The sequence below is a fragment of the Molothrus aeneus genome, chromosome 3 (assembly GCF_037042795.1).
Source record: "Molothrus aeneus isolate 106 chromosome 3, BPBGC_Maene_1.0, whole genome shotgun sequence".
In the NCBI taxonomy this organism is placed as follows: Eukaryota; Metazoa; Chordata; class Aves; order Passeriformes; family Icteridae; genus Molothrus; species Molothrus aeneus.
The window spans coordinates 64,038,480-64,058,958 of NC_089648.1; the positions used below are offsets into that span (position 1 = coordinate 64,038,480).

The 20,479-nt window shown below is 39.3% G+C and overlaps 1 protein-coding gene across 1 annotated transcript in view; it reads left to right on the plus strand.

The window, feature by feature from the left end:
- The window catches only part of CEP85L (centrosomal protein 85 like), a 104,987-nt gene extending 85,481 nt beyond the window's left edge, over window positions 1–19,506 (plus strand). The window contains exons 5-13 of the mRNA XM_066547085.1: window positions 2,728–2,845; window positions 4,886–5,062; window positions 6,728–6,880; window positions 7,156–7,310; window positions 8,864–8,981; window positions 9,296–9,346; window positions 12,967–13,074; window positions 13,457–13,670; window positions 14,779–19,506. Coding sequence (XP_066403182.1) covers window positions 2,728–2,845; window positions 4,886–5,062; window positions 6,728–6,880; window positions 7,156–7,310; window positions 8,864–8,981; window positions 9,296–9,346; window positions 12,967–13,074; window positions 13,457–13,670; window positions 14,779–14,942 — 1,258 coding nt within the window. The 3' untranslated portion in view covers window positions 14,943–19,506. The remainder of the gene's footprint in view (window positions 1–2,727; window positions 2,846–4,885; window positions 5,063–6,727; window positions 6,881–7,155; window positions 7,311–8,863; window positions 8,982–9,295; window positions 9,347–12,966; window positions 13,075–13,456; window positions 13,671–14,778) is intronic.
- The last annotated feature ends 973 nt before the right edge of the window (window positions 19,507–20,479 follow it).

Here is a 20,479-nt window from a genome sequence, read left to right on the forward strand (position 1 = left end):
CTGGAGTCCTGTCAGATTCCCCCGTGCCCAGAGCTGTGCCCACTTGTACTCAGATGGCTTCTAGAAGCACTAAAGGTTGAGGAGCTTGACAGAAACTTGGAGGCACTTAAATGCTAAAGGCTGATTGTATTTGGTTTTGCTTTTTTAAAGTGCTGGGCTGATAGATTGCTAATAGGGAGGCTTCTGGGGACAGTGTTCCCACTGTAATAGGCAAGCTGTGTTTTTGAGAGCAACTGAAATTTCTAAATTCCTTTTGGATAAAGCTCAGACTCTCTAGTTATGCAGCAAAATGTTTGTTTCAGGGTGCCATGAGGTTAATGTTGTTTTCATAGAGGCAGTTATGTGAAGAAGTTGTGGAGTCTACAGAGCCCTAAAACATTTCTAGAGTGTGTTTTGTTGGCGAGGTTATATAATGATGGAGAGTTTTGTGCTTTGCAGAGTGAAAAGAAGCAAGCTAGCTAAACTGTGTTCTGTCTCATCTTGGTTTAACTTGTCTCACCTTTTTTGCAATAGAGATTTGGTAAGGTAGGGAAAGGATTATGAAAAGAAATACAATAATGTAGTTCAAACTCCACTGGTAGTTCAAAAATATTTTAAAACATATTCTCCAGGCTGTAGTGTTCAGACTCTTGAAATCCTGCCTGGGAGGGGAGGCTAAATTGCAATCAGCCATAAACAGAAAATCCTATAGTGCTTTCAAGGGGTATGTGACGAGTGGATAAATAATTTTAAAACACATAAATAATTTTAAAACAATGAATTTTTAATAGATCTGTCTAGGAAGTAATAAGGTGATAAAAAATAAAAATTTGCTTCAGTTCATAGGTTTGAATAACTCATACTAAATAATTTTGTTCTCTGTGACCAGGCATGCACAGAAGTCATTGAGACTTCATATTTTCTCATATAATTGTACAAACTTCTGGGGTTTTGTAAGGAATCTTACAAGTTAAGAGCATATTCATTTACCTAATCTTCCAAAATAAGTTGGAAGCCTTTTGTTTTAGTGCCATCTTACAGATGACAACCAGAATTGTGCACAGCCTTCTGATATCACATACTCCTTTTGTATTTGTACAAGCTTGTTCAATCTAGATAGTAGAGGGAACAGGGAAGCCTCAAAATCACCTGTGCTGATACAAAATATTTTGAAATTCGCTATAGTCACATAAATATATTCACTTGCTCTCTCTTTATTCATTCATGTTGAATAAATTGTTCTAAGGTACCAACAAATGGCAACTTACATATACTGGCTTTCCATTCATTGCTGTTCTTTATAGATATAAAAATAGGGAAAAAGAAAAAAAAAAAGTTCTCATTATGTTTTCTTTAACACATCTGGCTGAGAAATAACTTCTACTATATTCAATATTTTTAAAATATGTTCTTGCTTTTGTAAACCAAATAATAGGGGTACAGTTGGCTGATGACTAGCTAGAAGAATATGAGTAGCTAAAATGGTCCCTTCAGCATCCTATTAAAATTTGCAGTTGGCATCTTTTCAACTAATAGATATTTTGTATTAGTTTATAGCTTATATAATCCATATTTTTGAACACCTTCTACTGTTTCCAAGATGCTCTTCCTAAACACAACCCTTCCGAATTTTAAAAAAAGCAACAGATGTTGATATTTTTCTGTATACTTTGCAGGATTTGCTCTTCCAGGGTATGCACAGGAAAGGTCTTTTCCCTTGAAGTTAACCTGTATTTGCTGTTTATCTCCTCTTAATATTGGGTTTAGTCACCTGGGTTCAGCATCATTGTTTTCAGAAAAGCCAGTCATGCTCCATGCTTAGGTGAAACTGTGAAAAAAAAAATTTCTTGCTTGCATGCAAATATATCCTAGAATTAAAAAGAAGGAAAATTACAGAGTGCACAAAATTGGTTTTAAGTTTATTGAGAGGTCTCTGTGTGTTTCTGGTGGGTGCTGACAGCTCCACTCTGGGTCAGGTTTTGAGGTGCCTATTGCTCCATGGAGAGTTACTGCACACCTCGTGGGGCTGTGACTTGTGCCGTGGCAGAGACCTGGCAGGTGTTTGCCCTGCAGTCCTGCCGAGTTCAAATGCAGTCAGGATTTAAGCAGTGATACAATTTGTGTTATAATTCAATAATGATACAATGCTGATACTGTTTTTGTTGTACACTGGCCAAGCAGTGGGTGTCTGCTACTTGTGGTAGCACACAGTGTGCAGTATTTTACCCTAGGGGAAGGTACGTCTTAGGTAAAGCAGTTGATTGAGAACGTCTTAAGCAAAGAAAAAAGCAAGACCTTGTAGGGAAGCTGTGCTGACTATCTTATATAATGGCCTTTTCTTCTTAAGTTCTTTCTGTTCCTCTTGATTTGTAAATCTCCTCAGCTTTTATCAGAAATCGGTTCTGGTAAAAAGAGGGGCCAAGCAGGAGGAGTCCAAGTGAAATGAAGGTGCCATTTTTGTTTGGTTTTGTTCTGCTTTCTGTATGCTTTTCCCTGCTTATACTTCCTACCCTAGCAGCAGATGGCAACAGAAGCCTCCCTCAACCCACACAAAATTGATAAGAGTTTTCAAATTGTATTTCTACAGTTGCAGTCTGGCTGCAGTGAGAAAAAAACAACAGCTAGTGTAATCCTGGATAGTTGAATACCACTGTTAATGTATTCTTTAGTATAAGTCTTAAGAACTCTGTTTTTCTAATCTCTGTTCCATTCCTTTTTTTTTTCCCAATTTAAATTTGTGTATTACAGGCAGAATCAGCAAATTAACAGTTTACATCAGAAGATAAGAGAGAATGAAATACGAGCTCAACATGCAAGACTGAGCCATCTTGTGAACTGCGAAGAACCATACCTGACTAACTTACAGGTAGGATGAATGCTTTTCTTTCAGCAAAGCTTTCCACTGCCCAGCACCTGGCACCTAAAGCATCTTCACCATTTTCTGCAGGCCAGAGTGAAGAGCTTTTGTGATTATTGATGGCTGTGTAATTTCATAGCTGCAGATTGTGTAGAGAAAACCTTCTGCAAGTGTTGTAGTTTACCTTATATTTGCAGAAATCTAAGTTTTGTTAGTCTTGTACATACTTGGAAGTCTGATAAAAATAAGATAGCAATGAAGGATTGTGACACTATAAGAGTTTAACAGCATGCATGTATGGTAGTCCTACAGGGAGATAGTAGGAGAAAAAATAGTTTGATAGGAGACTATCTGAAAATATCTAATGGGAGATTTTCTGAAGATGAGGAAATACTGCTCTCCTGGATAGATGGTTAGATTTTATGGATAGAGTAGATGGAGGAGATATGAGAAGGGAAACAGACTGGTGGAATACCTTTTGACAAGAACCTGAAAAGGATATGGGCGAGTGCTCCCTTAGTCTGAAAGGGAATGTCTGGTGGTATTTTGAGTATACTTGATACCTGTGCTAGGTAGATGAAACTTAGGACAAGTGGCATAAGGATATGAGGTAGCAAAGGTTCACCAAGAAATGCAGATCAGTGCGAGGACTGTGGCTGCTTGTAGCACACAAATTCCATCTCCAGGCCTTGGCATATCTAAAAGGCGTTTCAGCAAGGGATTCTTAAAGGCAGATATGCAGAGAAATAGCTTTTCTGTCCCTCTTTTGTTATGTTATTTTTTTCTGTCACAAGCACTGCAGTAGGATCTCAGCTAGGGTACTTCGGCATGACATTACTTGTGTACTTGGAATAGCACAGTTGTACATCATGTGAGACTGTGGTTTGTGTGACAGCAGAGAAATTCAAGTGGAGCCTCAGCTGAACTTAGGTATACAGAAACTTTTGAGACATCTAGGAATGTCTAGGATTTTGTTGCTTCCAGATCTTCTTTTACAAAATACTTTAAATTTTAAGGTTTTAACCTAATTTGATTTTAACCTAATTTGTAGGTTAAGAATTTTTTTTTGAGAGGGGAGAGGGAAAGAAGATGCAAACAAAAAACCCAGATAAACAAAGGAAACAATATTGCAGAAACTGAAATTTAGTGCACATATCTTAGTATGTTATGCTTCAAATAAAGCAGCAGGTGCATTCCTCTTTCATAATTTAAAGAAGATTGAAAGTTTATAATGTATTTGGGTTTCTGCTTGATTTGTATTTGATTTTCTGCTTGGCTTCTCTAAGACAAATTTATAAAAGCAAATCTAGTTTAATGAAGGTTTTAATCTTTTAATACTTTACTGAAGGAATGTCACTGGTTAAAGAAATTATACAGGCAGTATTTTTAAAGATAACCAATTTATGTTATTAAAAGAATTTTGAAATTAAAAGCTTAATGGGATGCATCTCCTTTTTCATCCCACATGCAGCCAACTTCCATTTTGTGCTTGTCTGTCTCTAGGCAGTGGAGATGGAAGTGTTGGTACACAGAACAAAAGACAGGAGACCTTCTGACTGTAGCTCTAGTGTTCCTGCTTGTTCCTGAGTGATTGCTCTAAGCCTTGACTGGTGTTGATGTTCTGCTTTAGGAGGATCTTGAGATTGAAGTCTCTTACTTCAGTATATTCATAGCAATTTTAAAATGTTTTTCTTCTCAGGAGATGGTATGATAAAGCAGTGATAGTGATTTGTTTTGAAAATGCTTTTATTCTGCATTTATAGGGATTTATTTTGAAATCACACATCTTCCATAAATCTGAGGGGGAAAGTAGCCACACAATGTTCTTGTGCATTTGTTATGAGTGTAAAGGTGTCCAACTTCTTTGTCTCTTGGCTTCAGATTCCCGAAACTGATGCTGTTGCCATGTCTTTCAATGTTTGAAAAATCAAACCCCACCCTTCCTGACAGCTAAAAAAAAATGCAGAACTGTTTTCTGTTCTGCAGTTCAAGTGTACAGCGGTGTGTGTGTGTGTTCATTTGTGTGATTATTTTATTTCTTTTCATAAGCAACCACAGTATGAGAGCACACCACTGCAGCCTCACATTTCAGAAAGATCAGCATCCCACCTCGAGGAGCTTGAGCGAAAGATTGCAGCAGCTGAGAGCAAGGAACTGCAACTCAGTGAAATTGTGAAACAACTTTCAAACAAATCTAGTGAGGAGAAAAAGAAGATGGAGGAGAAAGTAAGTGTCTTTCCTGATCCACCTTTCTTTTTGTCACTGTTGCAGCAGCATATTTTTGCTAGAAAGCAACTTGATATATGGGTGCCTGAGTTATTTTCAAAACATCACTAAACTGTCTGTGACAGAAAAAGAAGATTATTGATTTCAGGTTTTGGTAATGGATAAATCTAGACTTGCAGAAAATATATCCTAGAAAGTGATACTAGGTGGAATATTAATCATGGTAACAGATTTAATAAGGTATCAGTTAAGCTTTGGAAAAAAAAAGCTGTTCAGTATTGTAGCTTGTAGTGTTTATTATATAAATAAAATATAATTTTAAAACATAGATTGTGAAAATTAAATCCTTATTTTTAGTGTGGTTTGTAAATGTGGCCCTCAAGCTTTGAGATGCACTTACCAGCCTGTATGTGCCTATTTAACAGGAGTGATTCTCTTGTAGCTTTCTTAGAATGCTCAGAGTAGACTTTACACTGAGACAAAGATAGCTGTGTTCTTGGAACTGTTTGGAGAAAGGGTTTCTTAGCAGGCATAAGGAATTCCCAGGGGTAGCTTTGAATGTACTCACAGCCTTCCTTTATTGCAGGCAGGAATGTGCCATTGACCAAGGGGTTCCTAATTAATGTTTTAGGGATACATTGTCACTGTAACTTCATCTTCTTTAATTACTGGGCTTAATTTATATTAAATCAGGTTCAAGGGATACAAGCAGTATGATACAGTGAAGTGTCCAGTGGAAAGACAAAGAAGAATGCATAATTCATCTCAAAATTCTGCTGTACCATTTCCTGTGAACCCTTGGTATGCTTTTCACTGAGGCAGGAAGAGCAGAAATTGAATACTGCTGCTCCTCTTTTGTGGGTTTTCCTGCCTGGATTGCTCACTGTGTAGGAATTGGCAAGCAGTGGTGAGGACCTGTGCAGCAGTGCTTGTGTTAGCAGCATGGTCTGTAGGTTGGACCCTGCTTCACTGCACAGTCCTGATTTGCCCCTTAACACCCATCCACTCTCTGCACTGAACAAAAAGAGGAGAGAGAGGGCAGGGAGGGACAGTGGAAAATACTCTTTTTTCCTGCCTTTCTTTCCACTTTGTTGGTCTAGGTAATAAAGCAAAATAAGTACCAGGAATACAAACAAATATAACATAATGCAAAAAGTCTTTTCCAGGCTCATGGAAAATTAAGGTGCCTACAGAAAAGGTGTTTAAGAAGGCAGCTATTCTGATCTGATATCCTCTGATGTGATTGTCAGACTGCATCAAAATCAGGGTTTTGGCTTCCAATTTTGATAGTTTTCTTGGTCCTCATGTTTTTAAGTTGTTTTCCTAGTCTAGAGGAACTAAAATATATCCTAATTATTTGTTATGTATGGGCATCTCAGTGGGTGAAAGAATTAACAATATTTTAAGTATTAAACTTTGTGTTTTCAGTTCATAAGGTACATGGATTGTTCTGAGCAGAGATGAAGCAGCTGTGGTTTGAGGACACATGTGGCCTGTAACTTGAAGCTGTTGGGAGTAATAACTTTTGGTTTTGTTTCCTGCTCTTAGCCAATGCTTTCATGCAGCTGAGAGTACAATTCTCGGAGAGTTAACAGCCTCTGCTTCCAAAGCAGGCTTATTTTTACTAGTGTCATAAAACATGTACTCTTTCTTTCTTTCTTCTAGCTTAAAACTAGAGACCGATATATTAACAGCCTGAAAAAGAAATGCCAGAAAGAGTCTGAGCAAAACAAAGAAAAGCAAAGACGAATTGAAACATTAGAGAAATACCTGGCTGACCTTCCAACACTGGATGATATAGAAGGGCAGACTAAACAGGTAAGGTAAAGGGAGCTTTGTTTTACATTTAAAAGATATAGTAAGCTCCCTAATATCTGTTCTGAAGTATTTTACAGTATTTCTGAAGTATTATTTTTTTCACCCTTATGTTTAGGAAGAGTATTTCAATCTTTTAGAAAGGTATTAGGATTTTCTCACAGTCACATAAGCAACACTGCTGTGAAACTATGCAGCAGGTCACTGCAAGGCTGTGGTCTGACACAAGGCCTTCTGCTGGTGTGACACAGTGTCTGACTAATGTAACCTTGTCTTAGCTGCAAATTCTAGAAGAGAAGAACAAGCAACTTCAAGAAACCATGGCTGAGTTGGAAAAGAAGCTTGGAGAGGCCCGGTCACAGTGCAGAGAGAGAGAATTACAGCTGGCATCTCAGAAGAAAAAAGAAAAAGAGCTGGTCACAACAGTGCAGAGGTATGGGCAGCTGCTCAGGCTGTGCCCTGCAATGGCTCTGCATCCCCACCTGATGTCAAGACCTAATGCTATTTGCAGACTTAATCTATTACAGTGCTAATGACTTTTTATGGTAAGGGGTTTACAACTTGCTTTGTGGCAAGTTGTAGTTAATACCACAGAGAAGAGTGAGCCTAGGGTCTTCTTTGCTGTCTGTCTTTTAGGGTGTGGGACACTCCAGCAATGGCATCATAGCCTGTTGCTAGATAGAGAATACAACAAACTTGTGTGGCAAAGGGGCATTGTATAGAAGCTGTCAGTAGGGCTATGTAATAACTGATCCTGTCATGAGCTGTGGAAAAACTGGATATTGGCTGATGCGTATATCAAGGAAGGGTCAAAGATTTCAAGAAATTCCAGCCATTTCTTAACCTTTTTATTGAGGGTGCAGGTATTTACAAGAAAACTTAGCTGTAGCTAGTGTGTTGTCATTGAACTTACCTAAGTGTGAAAAAACAAATGGGACAGATATCCAAGAATATCCAGGTAAGACATGGAGACTTTGTTACTATGTTCTGTTTTAGGGGACCTATTTAAACATTTTTCTTTTTTATTAAAGGGGAGCAGGAGAGAATCACTTTTAAGTATCTGTGGATGTTCCTGCAGTTTGTTGTCCCTCCATTGGGTAAAGGTGCATGCCACAGGAGCCTGAAAGGTTTCCATGATGAAAGGGGAGCTGGCTGGGACACCTTGCCAGCCAAATTGTTGACACATTGTTTCCATCTTACCAATGGAAGGCTTTCGTGCTCCCCTAATCTAGAGGGGGATCATTCTGTCTTTTCCGAAAGCCTACAAATAGTTGGGATGACCTCTGGTTTCTAAATTAGACAGCAAGATTAGCACTAATAAAGTGTATTTCCTTTCTGAGAGAAGGTGAGCAGACAGAGGCTGTAGCTACGCGTATGGTTTGAGTTGAGCAATGGAGGGTCTGAAGGCCATGCCCTTGTGTGGGAGCATTCCTGGCAGGAATGGCCTTGGGCTCCCCATTACAAGTCACAGAGGGTGTGGTGGATGGGGCACCAGCACTGCTGGTGCACAGCATTTGATTCTGGACTCCCCTTTGAGTTGTATGTGCCCCAGTGAGACAATCTGATTTAAACACTCCCAAAGCTGTGAAGGTTCACAGATGCCTCTGACCTATGCTTCACTTCCCCCAGTGGCACAGAGCGACTGTGAGCACTGCAGAGCTTTGCTTTGCTCCTCTCTGCCCTCTCTTCCTACACAGTACTGCTGGAGCTGTGCCTGTTGGGACACTCAGCACAGAGTATGGCACATAAAACCTGCATTCATCTGCATGAATATGGCCTTGTCAGTGCCACGGCAACTTGAGTAGTTTAGAATTTTTGCATCATTCATGGGCTGTTGGTGCATGAATCACATAAGGGTGGATTCTGCTAGGTACAGTTTTACAGTTCTGGTTGGGTAGATGGTGCAAGTTTCTAATTTTTTCCTAGAACACACAACCCTCTGGTTTCTATTAACCCACCTAATCTTTCTTTCATGTTGAATGGCAGTTTACAACAGAAAGTAGAAAAATGCCTGGAAGATGGTATTCGACTTCCTATGTTGGACACAAAACAGCTTCAGAGTGAAAATGAAAGTCTCAAGGAGAAGAATGAGAAAGCTAGTAAGGTTAGTCTGCAAATATTCTGCTGGTGCCATCTTTAACCTTAAATCTTACACTTCTTTTTTTTTTAATTTAGAAATAAATACCTCATTGAAGAATTACATATTTGTTGCTAATTCTGATGACTTTTCAAGACCTGCCTGTCTCTGTTCAGAATATTGATTTTGCATGAATTTTGTATTCTGTCAGAGTTGAACTGTCTTGTCACTTGTTTTTTTAAAGATGCTATTTAGAATCTGCCTACACACCTGTAGCCTGATTTTTAGACAAGGATCTGAAGAGACTCAAGCCTTCTAAATTGCTCAATTTTATATTCTAGATTATAGACAATCAACAAAATCAGATAACTGGACTGATTTTGGACATGCAGGTAAGGAAGAGTTTATATTCTGTTGTTTACTGTGTGCATTTTTAGTTCACAAGAATGATATAGCTAAAGTTGAATTTTATTTTTTTATTTTTCTGAATAGGAGTCAAAGGGAGAAATGCCAAAAATTTAATCTTACAGATGGACTGTAGTCAACTCATGTTCTCTTGCAGGCTCCTGGTGTAGTTATGTCTCTGTGGTTTAGCACTTCACTGGTACTCATCAAAAAGTGAAAAACTGTTGCTGTGTTGCATCCTTATCCTGCTAGTCTAGCGGGTCATCCAAAGTACAAAAGCACTGTTGCTTAGGGGCTTCAGTGTTCAGTTTGTTAGAAGAGACAGGTGCCTTTCTAAATTATCTCACTTCACCCTGTTCAACTAGTTTCTGACACTTGGATACCTTAGCTGTCCTGCTGGATGTTGGGCAGCCAGCTTGCAGCCAGAGATTTTTCTAGACAGCAGAGGTTGTCAGCTAGGAGTCAGCTGCAGCTCTATAGATCTGATTAAGAGAGTGTTGAAAGTTACTCAGTGACTGCTGTTTGTTGTGGAGAAAAAGAAACATTATACAGGTTTTAGAAAGGAAGGTATTTCTTGTCATAGAAAATCTGAGCATTTAAACAAACCCAAACATCTGTTTTCAGCAAACATTGAAGCCAAACTCCAGTTTCCACATTCCTCTTCTAGAATGTCATTTGTCTGTTAAAAGTTGTCTCCCACTGTTTAGTTGCTTCCTTTCTCTGCCATGGTAATTAGGAGGCCTGACTCCTGTCAACAGCCATGTATTTGTTTGATTAGGTTGCAGTGTGTGAAATATATGTGTAGAGAACCAGCAGGAGAATTTAAATTGCAACATGAGGTACATGTGTTAACTGAAAAGGAAATTGACTGATTTACCTTCTCAAGGTTTGAAGAAGACTGATTTTATCAAACTGAGATGTTTGCATGGAGCAGACTGGTATGTGCAAAAATTGTAATGCAGGCTAATGTTGTTTCAGATGTTATATAATTAAAAAGAAGTTCAGCTTGAACTTCATAACATTTTGAGGTTCTCTGTGCCTTTTTGTAGTTAAGATTATTTACATATGTACTCCATATATATGTTGTGCTTATCAGAGATACACACAACTTGCTAGGTGTGTCATCATCAACCTAAATCTTTCCATGTTTCCTAAGCCTTCTGGTCTTTTTCTCACCATCACCATTACCTTGGGACTAGTGATCTACAGTGTTTTGTGTGCTTAGCCTGACATGACTTTACAGAGCTGGACTGGGAAAAGCTGAATAGTTGTGACTGTCTGTAAACAGGATACCGTTCTGTTCTCCAGGACTTCCTCTTTCTTTTCCTCTTGAGGTCTTTTATATGAGGACAGAAAAGAAGATTTTAAAACGGTGTCAGCCCTTGAATTACTTGTGGACTTATAGGAGCTTCTTTCTATCCTTGATATGCCTGGCCTTCCATACTTGTGACCTGGGAAGTATTGAAAATTAGCTCATTGGAAATTGAAATCCCTTATTAGCACAGAGATACAATTCATCTCCTGCTAAGATGATCTCATTTTATTCCATGTCTTCTGCCACATTGTAACCTTATGCTTGAGAATGTATTTCAGTTCATTGGTTTTGACTTGCAAGCTGAAAACAAATTCTGTTTCAGACAGCAGTTGTATAAAGCAGTATTAGTTTCTCATAATCATGGTGAAATTATTTTGATCTTCCTTGTATGGTTTTACTTCATTGATTTGTTGTTCTGAGTGAGAGGAATTAAAATTTTTGTTGGCCTTGGCAAGATGCTGTGCTGCATATATAGTGCACCTTTAGAAAGAGAAAAATTGTAGATGACCGTGGTGCTTTAAAGAGAAATTCATATTTATATTATTAATTTGGATATCACAAAACGAACAGTTTTGATACAAAAAAAGACAGTAGAAGTCAGATTGGGTAACATAGGCATTGTACAAAGTACGTTTGTCGATCTTGTCGGTCTCAATAAACCGCAATTGTGCCAGGCTGGGAATATTGCCACCAAATTGTAACTTTGGAAGGCATATGGAAAAATTAAGGGTGAAGTATAAGGAATTCATAGCACCATGAGGAACGTGGAAAACTACAGGTTCAGTCAGGCTGTTCTTTTTCTGAGCATTAGGATGAGGGTAACAGAGAATGATTGGTAGCTCTTAGGTGTATCTTCTAAATATAAACACTGATTTCTACTTCTAGTAGTTCCCATTACATGGAGCAGTTCTTGAGCTGAACATGTGCATGTTGCATGGAATATTCTAAAAGTTGTTTCTTGCTTAGTTTGCAGAGCCATGTAAGTTTAGTGGCAGATGTAGTTCTGAAAATACACTGGGAAAGGTTAATATTTCTCACCCTGTCTTCCCTACCACCTCCCCCCTTCCAGAAGGCTGCACAGTCAAACCTTTTTTGTCTGCTGTTGGCATGAACATGAAACATGTAAGTGGTAGTCCTAATGCATCTGTCATAGCTGGGGCACTGGGTGTCCCGAACTTGATCTTCATCAATGACTGTTAAAATTGGAAGATATTTGGAAGCTGGGAGGGTGTTTTTGGCACTGCATTGCCCTGTTCACTTCATGCTTCTTAAGTATGACACCTGTACGCCACAGATGGAGCTTGAAGGACCTTCAGTCCAACCTAGTAATGGCGATTTTTCTCAGTAGATAATGTTTATAAAAACCTAAAGGCAACGATTCAACATCACTGCAGGTTCTGCTCATCTGCAAGCACGCAAAGGAAATGCCTGAAGCAGTTATTTCCTGCCCTCTCCTGGCCCAGAGTGTTTCCTTTGCCTCCTTCCTCCCACTGGTGTGTGTGGTTGTGCTTTCTCAAAGAGCTTATCTTTAGGATACACATTACTTCAGCACTTCCTTTTGAGGGGCATGCTGGGGGTTAAAAGAGCAGCAGGTCAAGTGTACGAAAATGGCTTTAAAAAGAAGTAATCATATCTGGATTCTGCCTGCTCATTCCTACTGCTGACGTGAAAATCAAGGGTTGGGGGTTTTTTAGTCTGCATTAAGTCTGTAAATGTTAGCACCATTGTTTTCCAGTTTTGCAAAGAGCGTGACAGAGTCCCCACTGCTTGTGTGGTGTCGAGCTGAATGTGCAGGGAAATTTTGTCAATGCTGCAGCACCTCCTGTGACTTGCCAGGCCTTTAAAAACTTCATGTAGCGTTGGACCTGCCTTGCCTCTCATTACTCCCTGCCTTCTCATCAGTACTGGTAAATCTTACAGGTGGCAATTCACAGCTGAAGAGATCTCTCTGTTTGAAAGCACCAGGAGTTTATGTAGTCTCTATTCATTGTTAGTATTCAGATAAGATGGCTTGAATATTCCTTTTTCTGAATTTTGCCAGATGACCTGAAAAGACATATCTGCAGATTTAAAAGCCAAGTAGTGGAATAAATATGAGTACTTTCAAGAGTAAAGGCACCTGTGCTCATGCTGAATTCACCCTGAAAATTCCATTCTGGCAGTATCTCATGATTTCTCAGTTTGAGCTCTGTGGGTAAAAACCGGGGAATTGACAGCAGGTGATTCCGTGCTGCAGCAGGTTTTTTTTTGTTGTTGTTTAAGATCGTTAACCTGTGTTTTCTTTCATTTCAGTCTATGCAAGAGAAGCTTTCACAAGAAAAGCTGATAATTCAGAAGATGACAAATGAGCTTGAGGAAAAAGAAAGACATATAGAGCAGCTGAATAAAACTCTCTCTGAAGTAAGTAAAATAGCACTAGTATCCCAACCCCTCACCACACCAGAGCCAGGAAGAACCTTATAGAATTATTATAAGATGCCTTGGTAGGGCTTTATGAGCTTTATTACATACTTAAATATCCTGGCTGCCATGCAGATATATAATGCATACCACCCCTGTGTAAAGAAGTGAGAATTTAAAAGGTAAAGATGCAGAAGTAATGACAACATGAAATAGCCCTATAAAAGCTGTCTGTATGCTGTTCTTTGGAGGGCTACAGAAATACTGATTATATGTTTGGAAATTAATTATTTTTAATTGTACTATCTGTGGCTTGAAGCTTTCTGCTACATTGAATGCTGCGGACTAACTTTCCCCTTTTTTCTATTTGCTTTTCACAAAGAACCAAAGACTGATGGAAGAGAATGCCTGCCTGAAGGAGCAGATCAGGCTGGTGGAGCAGTCCAAGCAGCCAGTATCTGAGAAGATGCCTGTAGCAGACCAGTTGTTCAAGGAAATGTCCCACTGCTTGTTTGACTTGAAAGCACTGTGCAGTATTCTTACCCAGAGAGCTCAGGGCAAGGAGCCTAACCTTTCCTTACTGCTGGGAATCAGATGTAAGTGATGTTGACTTTCCAGTGCTTAATAAATGTTTTGACACAAAGGAATAACAGTTTAGCTAGTGTGGTGCTTGAACTTGCCAGCTGGACAAGCTTGTGTCCCCTTGCTATGCAGCTGGAGCAGTGGTGCATGAACTCATGGAGCTCTCTGGAGAAGCTGGGATCTTAGTGCCTCTGGGTCACTAAATGCATGTGACTGCACAGGTCCTTGCCAGGTCAGGAGAGCAGGTAGCTGGCTCTTCATGTGGACCCAGTCATGGATATGTTCACTGCTCTAGAAAAGAAAGGTGTGTAGCCAGGCGTCTGACAGACTGCAGTCACTATGAGGGTTAACAGATGCTAAACACATCTTGTGCTTTTGTTTTAAAGCCTTTGGGCTTTAAAACACTTGATATCCTATCAAGTGATAGGAATATCCATCTACTGTTTGAATATGTATCGGTCTGGTTTGGGAGTGGGGATGTCCAGGTGTTTGAAATAAGCCTTGTACCTGTAACTTCATCTCTTGTGCTGTTCATCTAGTCTTCAGCATTTACTAAGCTGTTAAATTTAACCAGGAAATGAGAAGCATGCCCTAAAATGCCCTAAAACCAAAGTTTATGTCAGGTCTTTCCTTCTAACAAGCTGGTTGTGTTGACCTGAATGTATCATATTTTGATGTTTTCTGAATGTGAATTAGAATTCATCAGGTGGATGGGTTGCTGAACTGAACCATCAGCAAGGTAGAAAGGTAAAGTACAGCGTTTGTGCAGCAAGAGCTGCTACACACCTGCTAGCCCTCTTTTCTGAGTGACTATAGAAACACCCGAAGTCTCTAGAAATGCTCTTTTCATTTTTTTCCACTGCTGTTCTGATTCATCAGACTTCAGGAAGTCTAGATCTTGGTGCAGACAGAAAAGCATGTCTTTCAGAGAAGCACTGATGGGCTCTGAATTGAGTTTAAGTTCACTTGATACCTTATTTTGTAGACTTTTCATCACACTGAAGCGTGATTTGTCTTGATGTAAATCAAGTGACCTGCCTCTTATTTCCAAGGAGGTGACTAGTTGCAGAATTCAGAGGCCACAGCTGCTGGAGCTTTAACCTTGGATGTTGTTTTTTGTAGCACTGAGCTGCTCATCTGAAGAGAGTGAAAATTACCACAGCACAGAGACCCTTTCGAAGAAGCTGTCGGACGTTTGTCAGCTGCGGAAGGACATCGATGAGCTAAGGACTATCATGTCAGACCGCTATGCTCAGGACATGGGGGACAACTGCATCACTCAGTGACAACACCCCATCCTGTAGCAAACTGCTTACTAGGTCCTGCTGTGTCACAGGTCTTTGCATTTCCATTAAGGAGCCATATGGGAAGGCTGCAAATAGCACCAGACACGCATCTCCGAGCGCTGTGTGTGATGGATCTCGGGAGTCTGGTGTGCAGGGGGCAGTCATCGTCTGAACAGTGGTACAAACTGCAAGAAATATCTTCTCCAAACTACTGAATGTAGGAACAAGCTGTGAAGAATGATTCAGTTGGACACTCTGTTTCCTTCATTTGGGCTCATTTTATTTCTTTGCCTAGTTTTTGGATCCAGAGCTTTGGAACAGCCGTGCTGCTACAACTCTCAGTCCTTTCCTTCATCAAGGGTTTATGTGGCATTATCTGAGTTCAGATCTTAGGGGGAGAGGGTTGAAGAACCTATGCATGTGTATGTCTGGCTGTACATGATGAAGCCAGAGGCTTCTACCACTGCACTTCACTCTAAGAATTGCAATTAGAACAATCTTGGAACATTCAAAAAGTAATTGGTCTCCAAGTTGTCAAAAATTAGGATATAAGAAAGATCTTTTTAGTAATGGATGTCTACCTTGTTTGTCAGTAGCAGAAAAACCCCAGGTTTAACTCCTTTATCCAAACAAGTGCATAAAATAGAGCTGTACCAGATTGTTTGAAGTGCTCTCACATTGCTGTAAGAAGTTTGAATAGTTCAAAGTCTGTGACAAACCAGAGAAGCTGCAAGACACAAAACTGCAGCTTGCTCCATGGCTATATGAAAAAAACCCCAAAACAACCAACAACTGTATTTTAGTGTTTGTATTTTTTTTCCCCTTAGGTCCTTTCCATTTCAAAATGTTGCTGTATTTTATTCCTGAAGGTCTCTGATAAGGTTGTGCACCACCTCAGCCGTTTTTACTACAACTATGAAAAGGGTGGTTTTGACTCCTGGCAAAATGAAGGCTCAAAACAGAATGTTTCCAGTTAGCAGTATAAAGTACTTGGTTATCTGAGGACTGAAAAATTTTCCACGGTGTTTGGAAAATCTTGATTTCTCCATTTTTGTAGAAAGCAATTACATAAAATAGTAGGCTTATGTTCCATAGCTTATTCAAAGAGTGTCACTTGGCAGTGCTCTTTAACTCCCATGGGACAGATGACATTTCCAGGAACATCACTGCAGGTTAGTTGCACAGTTTTGCATAGTCGAAAATAGTGTTTGACTGAAGGAAACAGAAACTTGCAAAGAGTAAAACTGCTTTTAAATAACACTGTTAAGAAAAATTCATGCATCACTCACTTGTGTGGTATTGCAAGAAGGTTTTAGATGCCTTAAGGTGCAAGTCAGTCAGCTGATCTGGAGTGGGGATAACAGCAGAAATCTCTTGGAAAGCTTAGCAATTCAAACCAAGTTAATTCTAGGGTAACATTTTTATGGCAAAAGTGAATATCTTCAGATTTCTGATTTGGTGATGTGTTGCTTTCTGTTCATTGTTTAACAGTTACTGTTAATGTTGTTTTTATAATTTAGTGGTTTAATTGTTTTTAGATGTATGAATTTATTTATTTGACAGTTTTCTCTATCCTGAAAGTAGACTTGGACTAATGTGTGAAAAGTAGTGTTGCTATTTATACTACTGCTACATGGTGTTATCAGATTAATCTGACTGATTCAGCTCCTGTGAGCACTAAAACATTCTGTGTCTAGATAAAATCACAAGTGAAGTTATCTACTGTCTACTTCAAGGAAAAAAAAATGAGGCCATTTTATTTTAAATTTCTCTTTTCTTTCTGTAGGCACACTTCAGTCTCTCCATCAGAGCATAATTTGCTCCAGTCTTCCTTGTCCTTCTCAGTGGTGTGATGCAGGTGGAGTTGGAAGTATAATTGTGCTCCTCTCATTGATGTGATGAGTTCTGCTATGAGTGGGGAAAAGATGTTCTGAACTAATCTGCATTCTTAAACTGCAAACAGATCAATGGTTGTTATCTAAAGGGATGATTTACTCTGGTAGCTCATTAGCAATATTAATTTCACAATACACACCTGCTGCATCAGAGGTATACTTTTATACCATTGCAAAACTGAAAACCAGGATCTTTGTACCAGTGGGCTTGCACAGTCTGCTGTGCCTCTGACAGTGCTGGCTTTTGTGACTAAGGCTTCAGCTCATTCCTCTGGTGTGGTTGGTTGGGTTTGTCCCTGCAGTGAGGTAGTCTTTAGTTTATGGCATCTGTCTCCTATCAGAATTCAACAATAGCATTTCAGATAATAAATTAGAAATATTACGGAGAGAGGAAACACACAAGTTACAGGTTATTGCTTCCTTAGATGGCAATGTTGTACCTATAAAATATCACCAAAGCCTGCATTAATCTACGTTTGATAGAAATAACAAGGAGTTTAATAGAGCAATTACAGGGGAGCAGGAGATCTTTTGAGTCACTTTGAGCTATTAAGCTTGTCACTTGGCTGGTATTTCTCCACTGTCCCTCCTGCTAAATGGTGATACTGTACTGCAAAATTGAGATCACTAGTTTATATTTGCCAAGCACTTCAGAGCTTTTATGCTCTTCAAGTATTAGTTGAAAGTCCCTCTGGGAGGGGATCCCATTTTATTCATAATACTTTTGATTGCAGTGCTGTAATCTTGTGTTCTAATGTTTTTGTTACAGAACCTGTCATATTTATGTTGACTTGAAAGCACTTGATTTAAAACCCCCTGAGTTTATCTGCCTCAGTCAAATTAAAGTAGGGAGGTGAATGATGGATGTGTGAGCCAAAGAAGCAGACTACCAATTGATTATTTACAGCGATACAGTACTTTGCTTTGATTTCTTAAAATTTGGCCTGTTGTAGTGGTAGCAATTACTATATATGCATCAGTTTACAGATGCCTCTAAATGGAATAAGCTTTGTCTAAGATATGCATGACTGTTTAATTGGTTAAAATGTAATGTGTGTGGTCTCATTCAGCATATTTAATACAGAGGTGATTAACGAATGTTAACATTGGAATTGCTTCGATTTAGTCATGACAACTTTTTGCTGTAGCTATTAGACAATCCCAAGGGCTGAAAACAACTGCAGATGAATGGATTCTGTACTGTTCTGGCTGTCAGCAAACTGTACATTTTGTACAGTTTCAGGTAGAATTTATGAGATCCTCTAGAAGATACTTACAGTAACTACTGTATTTAAGAATGTATTTTGAAAAAGACATGAAAAGTAACTGTCTTCCGACAAGCTATAGATGATGTATTCACTATATAGAAGTATTTACTATATAGAAGTAATGCAGCTCAGTCATGTAAATGTGATTTAGGTTGCTGAACTCCGCTGTGCAGCTTTGTGGTGTGACAGGTGTGTGAAATTGTGGAGATTTGCTGAAACCACCCACTCAGGCTCCAGCATTTGAAACTGATGGTGGTCATGAAGTCATTCAAGAGCTGAAATTCCGTCCTTTTCACTTCAGAAGGTTTCCTTCCTTCTTTTGCCCTTGCTCTGCCTGTCTTTTGTTTCATACATTTTTTTGGTTTTTCTTGGGAAGGATAAGAGTGCAAGGAAAGGAAGAAAGCAAACCCTTTTCTCCATGACCTTCTGCTGTAGCACGGGCAGTGACAGCAAGCTGCGCTCCCTCCATCAGGGCACAATTTGCTCCAGTTTTCCTTGCCCTTCTCAGTGGTGTAATGCAGGTGTAACTGGAAGTATAATTGTGCTCTTCTCATTGATATGACAAGTTCTACCATGAGTGGAGAAAAGATCTGAGCTAATCTGCATTCTTAGACTGCAAATAGCTCAATGGTTGTTATCTAAAGGGATGATTTATTCCAGTAGCTCATTAGCAATATTAATTCCACAGCTGCATACCTTTGTGCCTTTTTAGCCTGAAGTAAATAAATGTATGTCCCCCTGGAACTTCAGATAAGTTGTTAGTGTGCTGATGACTGCACCTTGTTTTCTTCTCACCTGCTATTACTTTGTTAATAAGCTTTTGTAGTAAAAACTCTGCATAATGTCTAGAAACAGAAATACTGAAACTAGGTACTAGGTGTACACTTTGAATGTTAGGCTGGTTGTTGTATGCAGCTTCTTTGAATACGATGTGTGAGCAGGAAACACAAATGATAATGTGTTTTTTCTGTGTATATTAATTACAGTATATCATTAGTTCAGTGGGGAGGAGTGTCTGGAGCTCTCTTTTAAAAGCACAGCTGACATATGTACTGGATCAGTCCCTGAAGACTGGTAGTTTTGTAAATTGGGTTCAATTTTTGAACTGCTCAGAATACCTCATATGTAAATAGAGTTGTCATGACTTAATCACAATGTGTTCATTGTAAAAAGTAACGGAGCCACTGGCTGGCTCAGCTTTAGGCTTGTTGTTCTTGCCTCTTTTTGTAATTTTTTTTAAAGTAGGGTTTACAGCTAGAATTTTGAATGCCAAAGTTCTATTTATTAAATAATAATAAAAGTTTTCATTGTTAATGACTGGTATTTTTCCACTGGAATTCGTTTGTTGATGTTTGGGATTTGTATCCACAGAGCAGAAATAAATTTTGTTACAAAAGTGAATTTTTCATGGTTCTCATTTGTCCAGTATCTGGCATGTGACAAAAGTGATCAAAGCTAGAGGCAAGAAAGGAACCATGAAACATCTTCCCAACACCCACCCCAGCTTCTCTTTAAGAGGTCTGTTCTGCCCAAATACCAGCTGACCAAGCTCTCTCTTCCTGGCCTTAGGTTTTGTTGTTTTGGGTTTTTTTTTTAAATCAAGGTCTTGATATTAAAAATGTTATTTCTGTATGATAAAAGGATTTTAGAGCAGCATTCCCTGATTCTTTTTTTAGACAGATGCTCCTGTTGGCTGATTGGAGAGATCACAGGTAGGTCTGTTTAAAAGACTAAGCACAAAACTGTAGGCAGAAGTCTCCCTGCTGCATGGAATACTGCAGGTCAGTACGGCCCAACACAACCAAGCAGTGTTGACTTCCCTGTCAAGTTACTCTGGGGAAAAGTCCAAGGGTAAGGAATTTGGTTAATCTGACAGGAGTCTTCACAAGTGTAGAGGGAAGTGGGGTCACCCAAAAGGGGCTTTTTCACAGTTCCTTGTGATAAATCTTGGAGCCTGTTTGGAGCATGAGGTGCTGAATGAGCTTTGCATGTGGAGTGGTCTTCTCCTCCCTTCCTCACGCTCCATCGTGCAGAGGGCAAAAGCTGGCACTAGCTTTTCTTTTCAAATGCACTCCAGTTAGGTAGTGCGTTATATATGGCAGACATCACTTGCTTTTCTCCAGCATTGTGACTGAAGGTTGCACGATGGGTTTCTAACTCAATTAAAAACATCCTGTGCCCTGTGTAAATACGTGTAATAGGCTGCACAGATACCAGCTTTTGGTAGCTTGCTGAGGGTGGCCTTTTGTGAGCTGCTGCTCAAAGCCAGGTTTTGTTTCAAAGTACAACAACTAAAGCACTGCTAGCAACAGTAGTGGTAGAAAATGTCCTGTTGCCTTTTATTCCACAAACAAAATACAACTCCACATGTGGG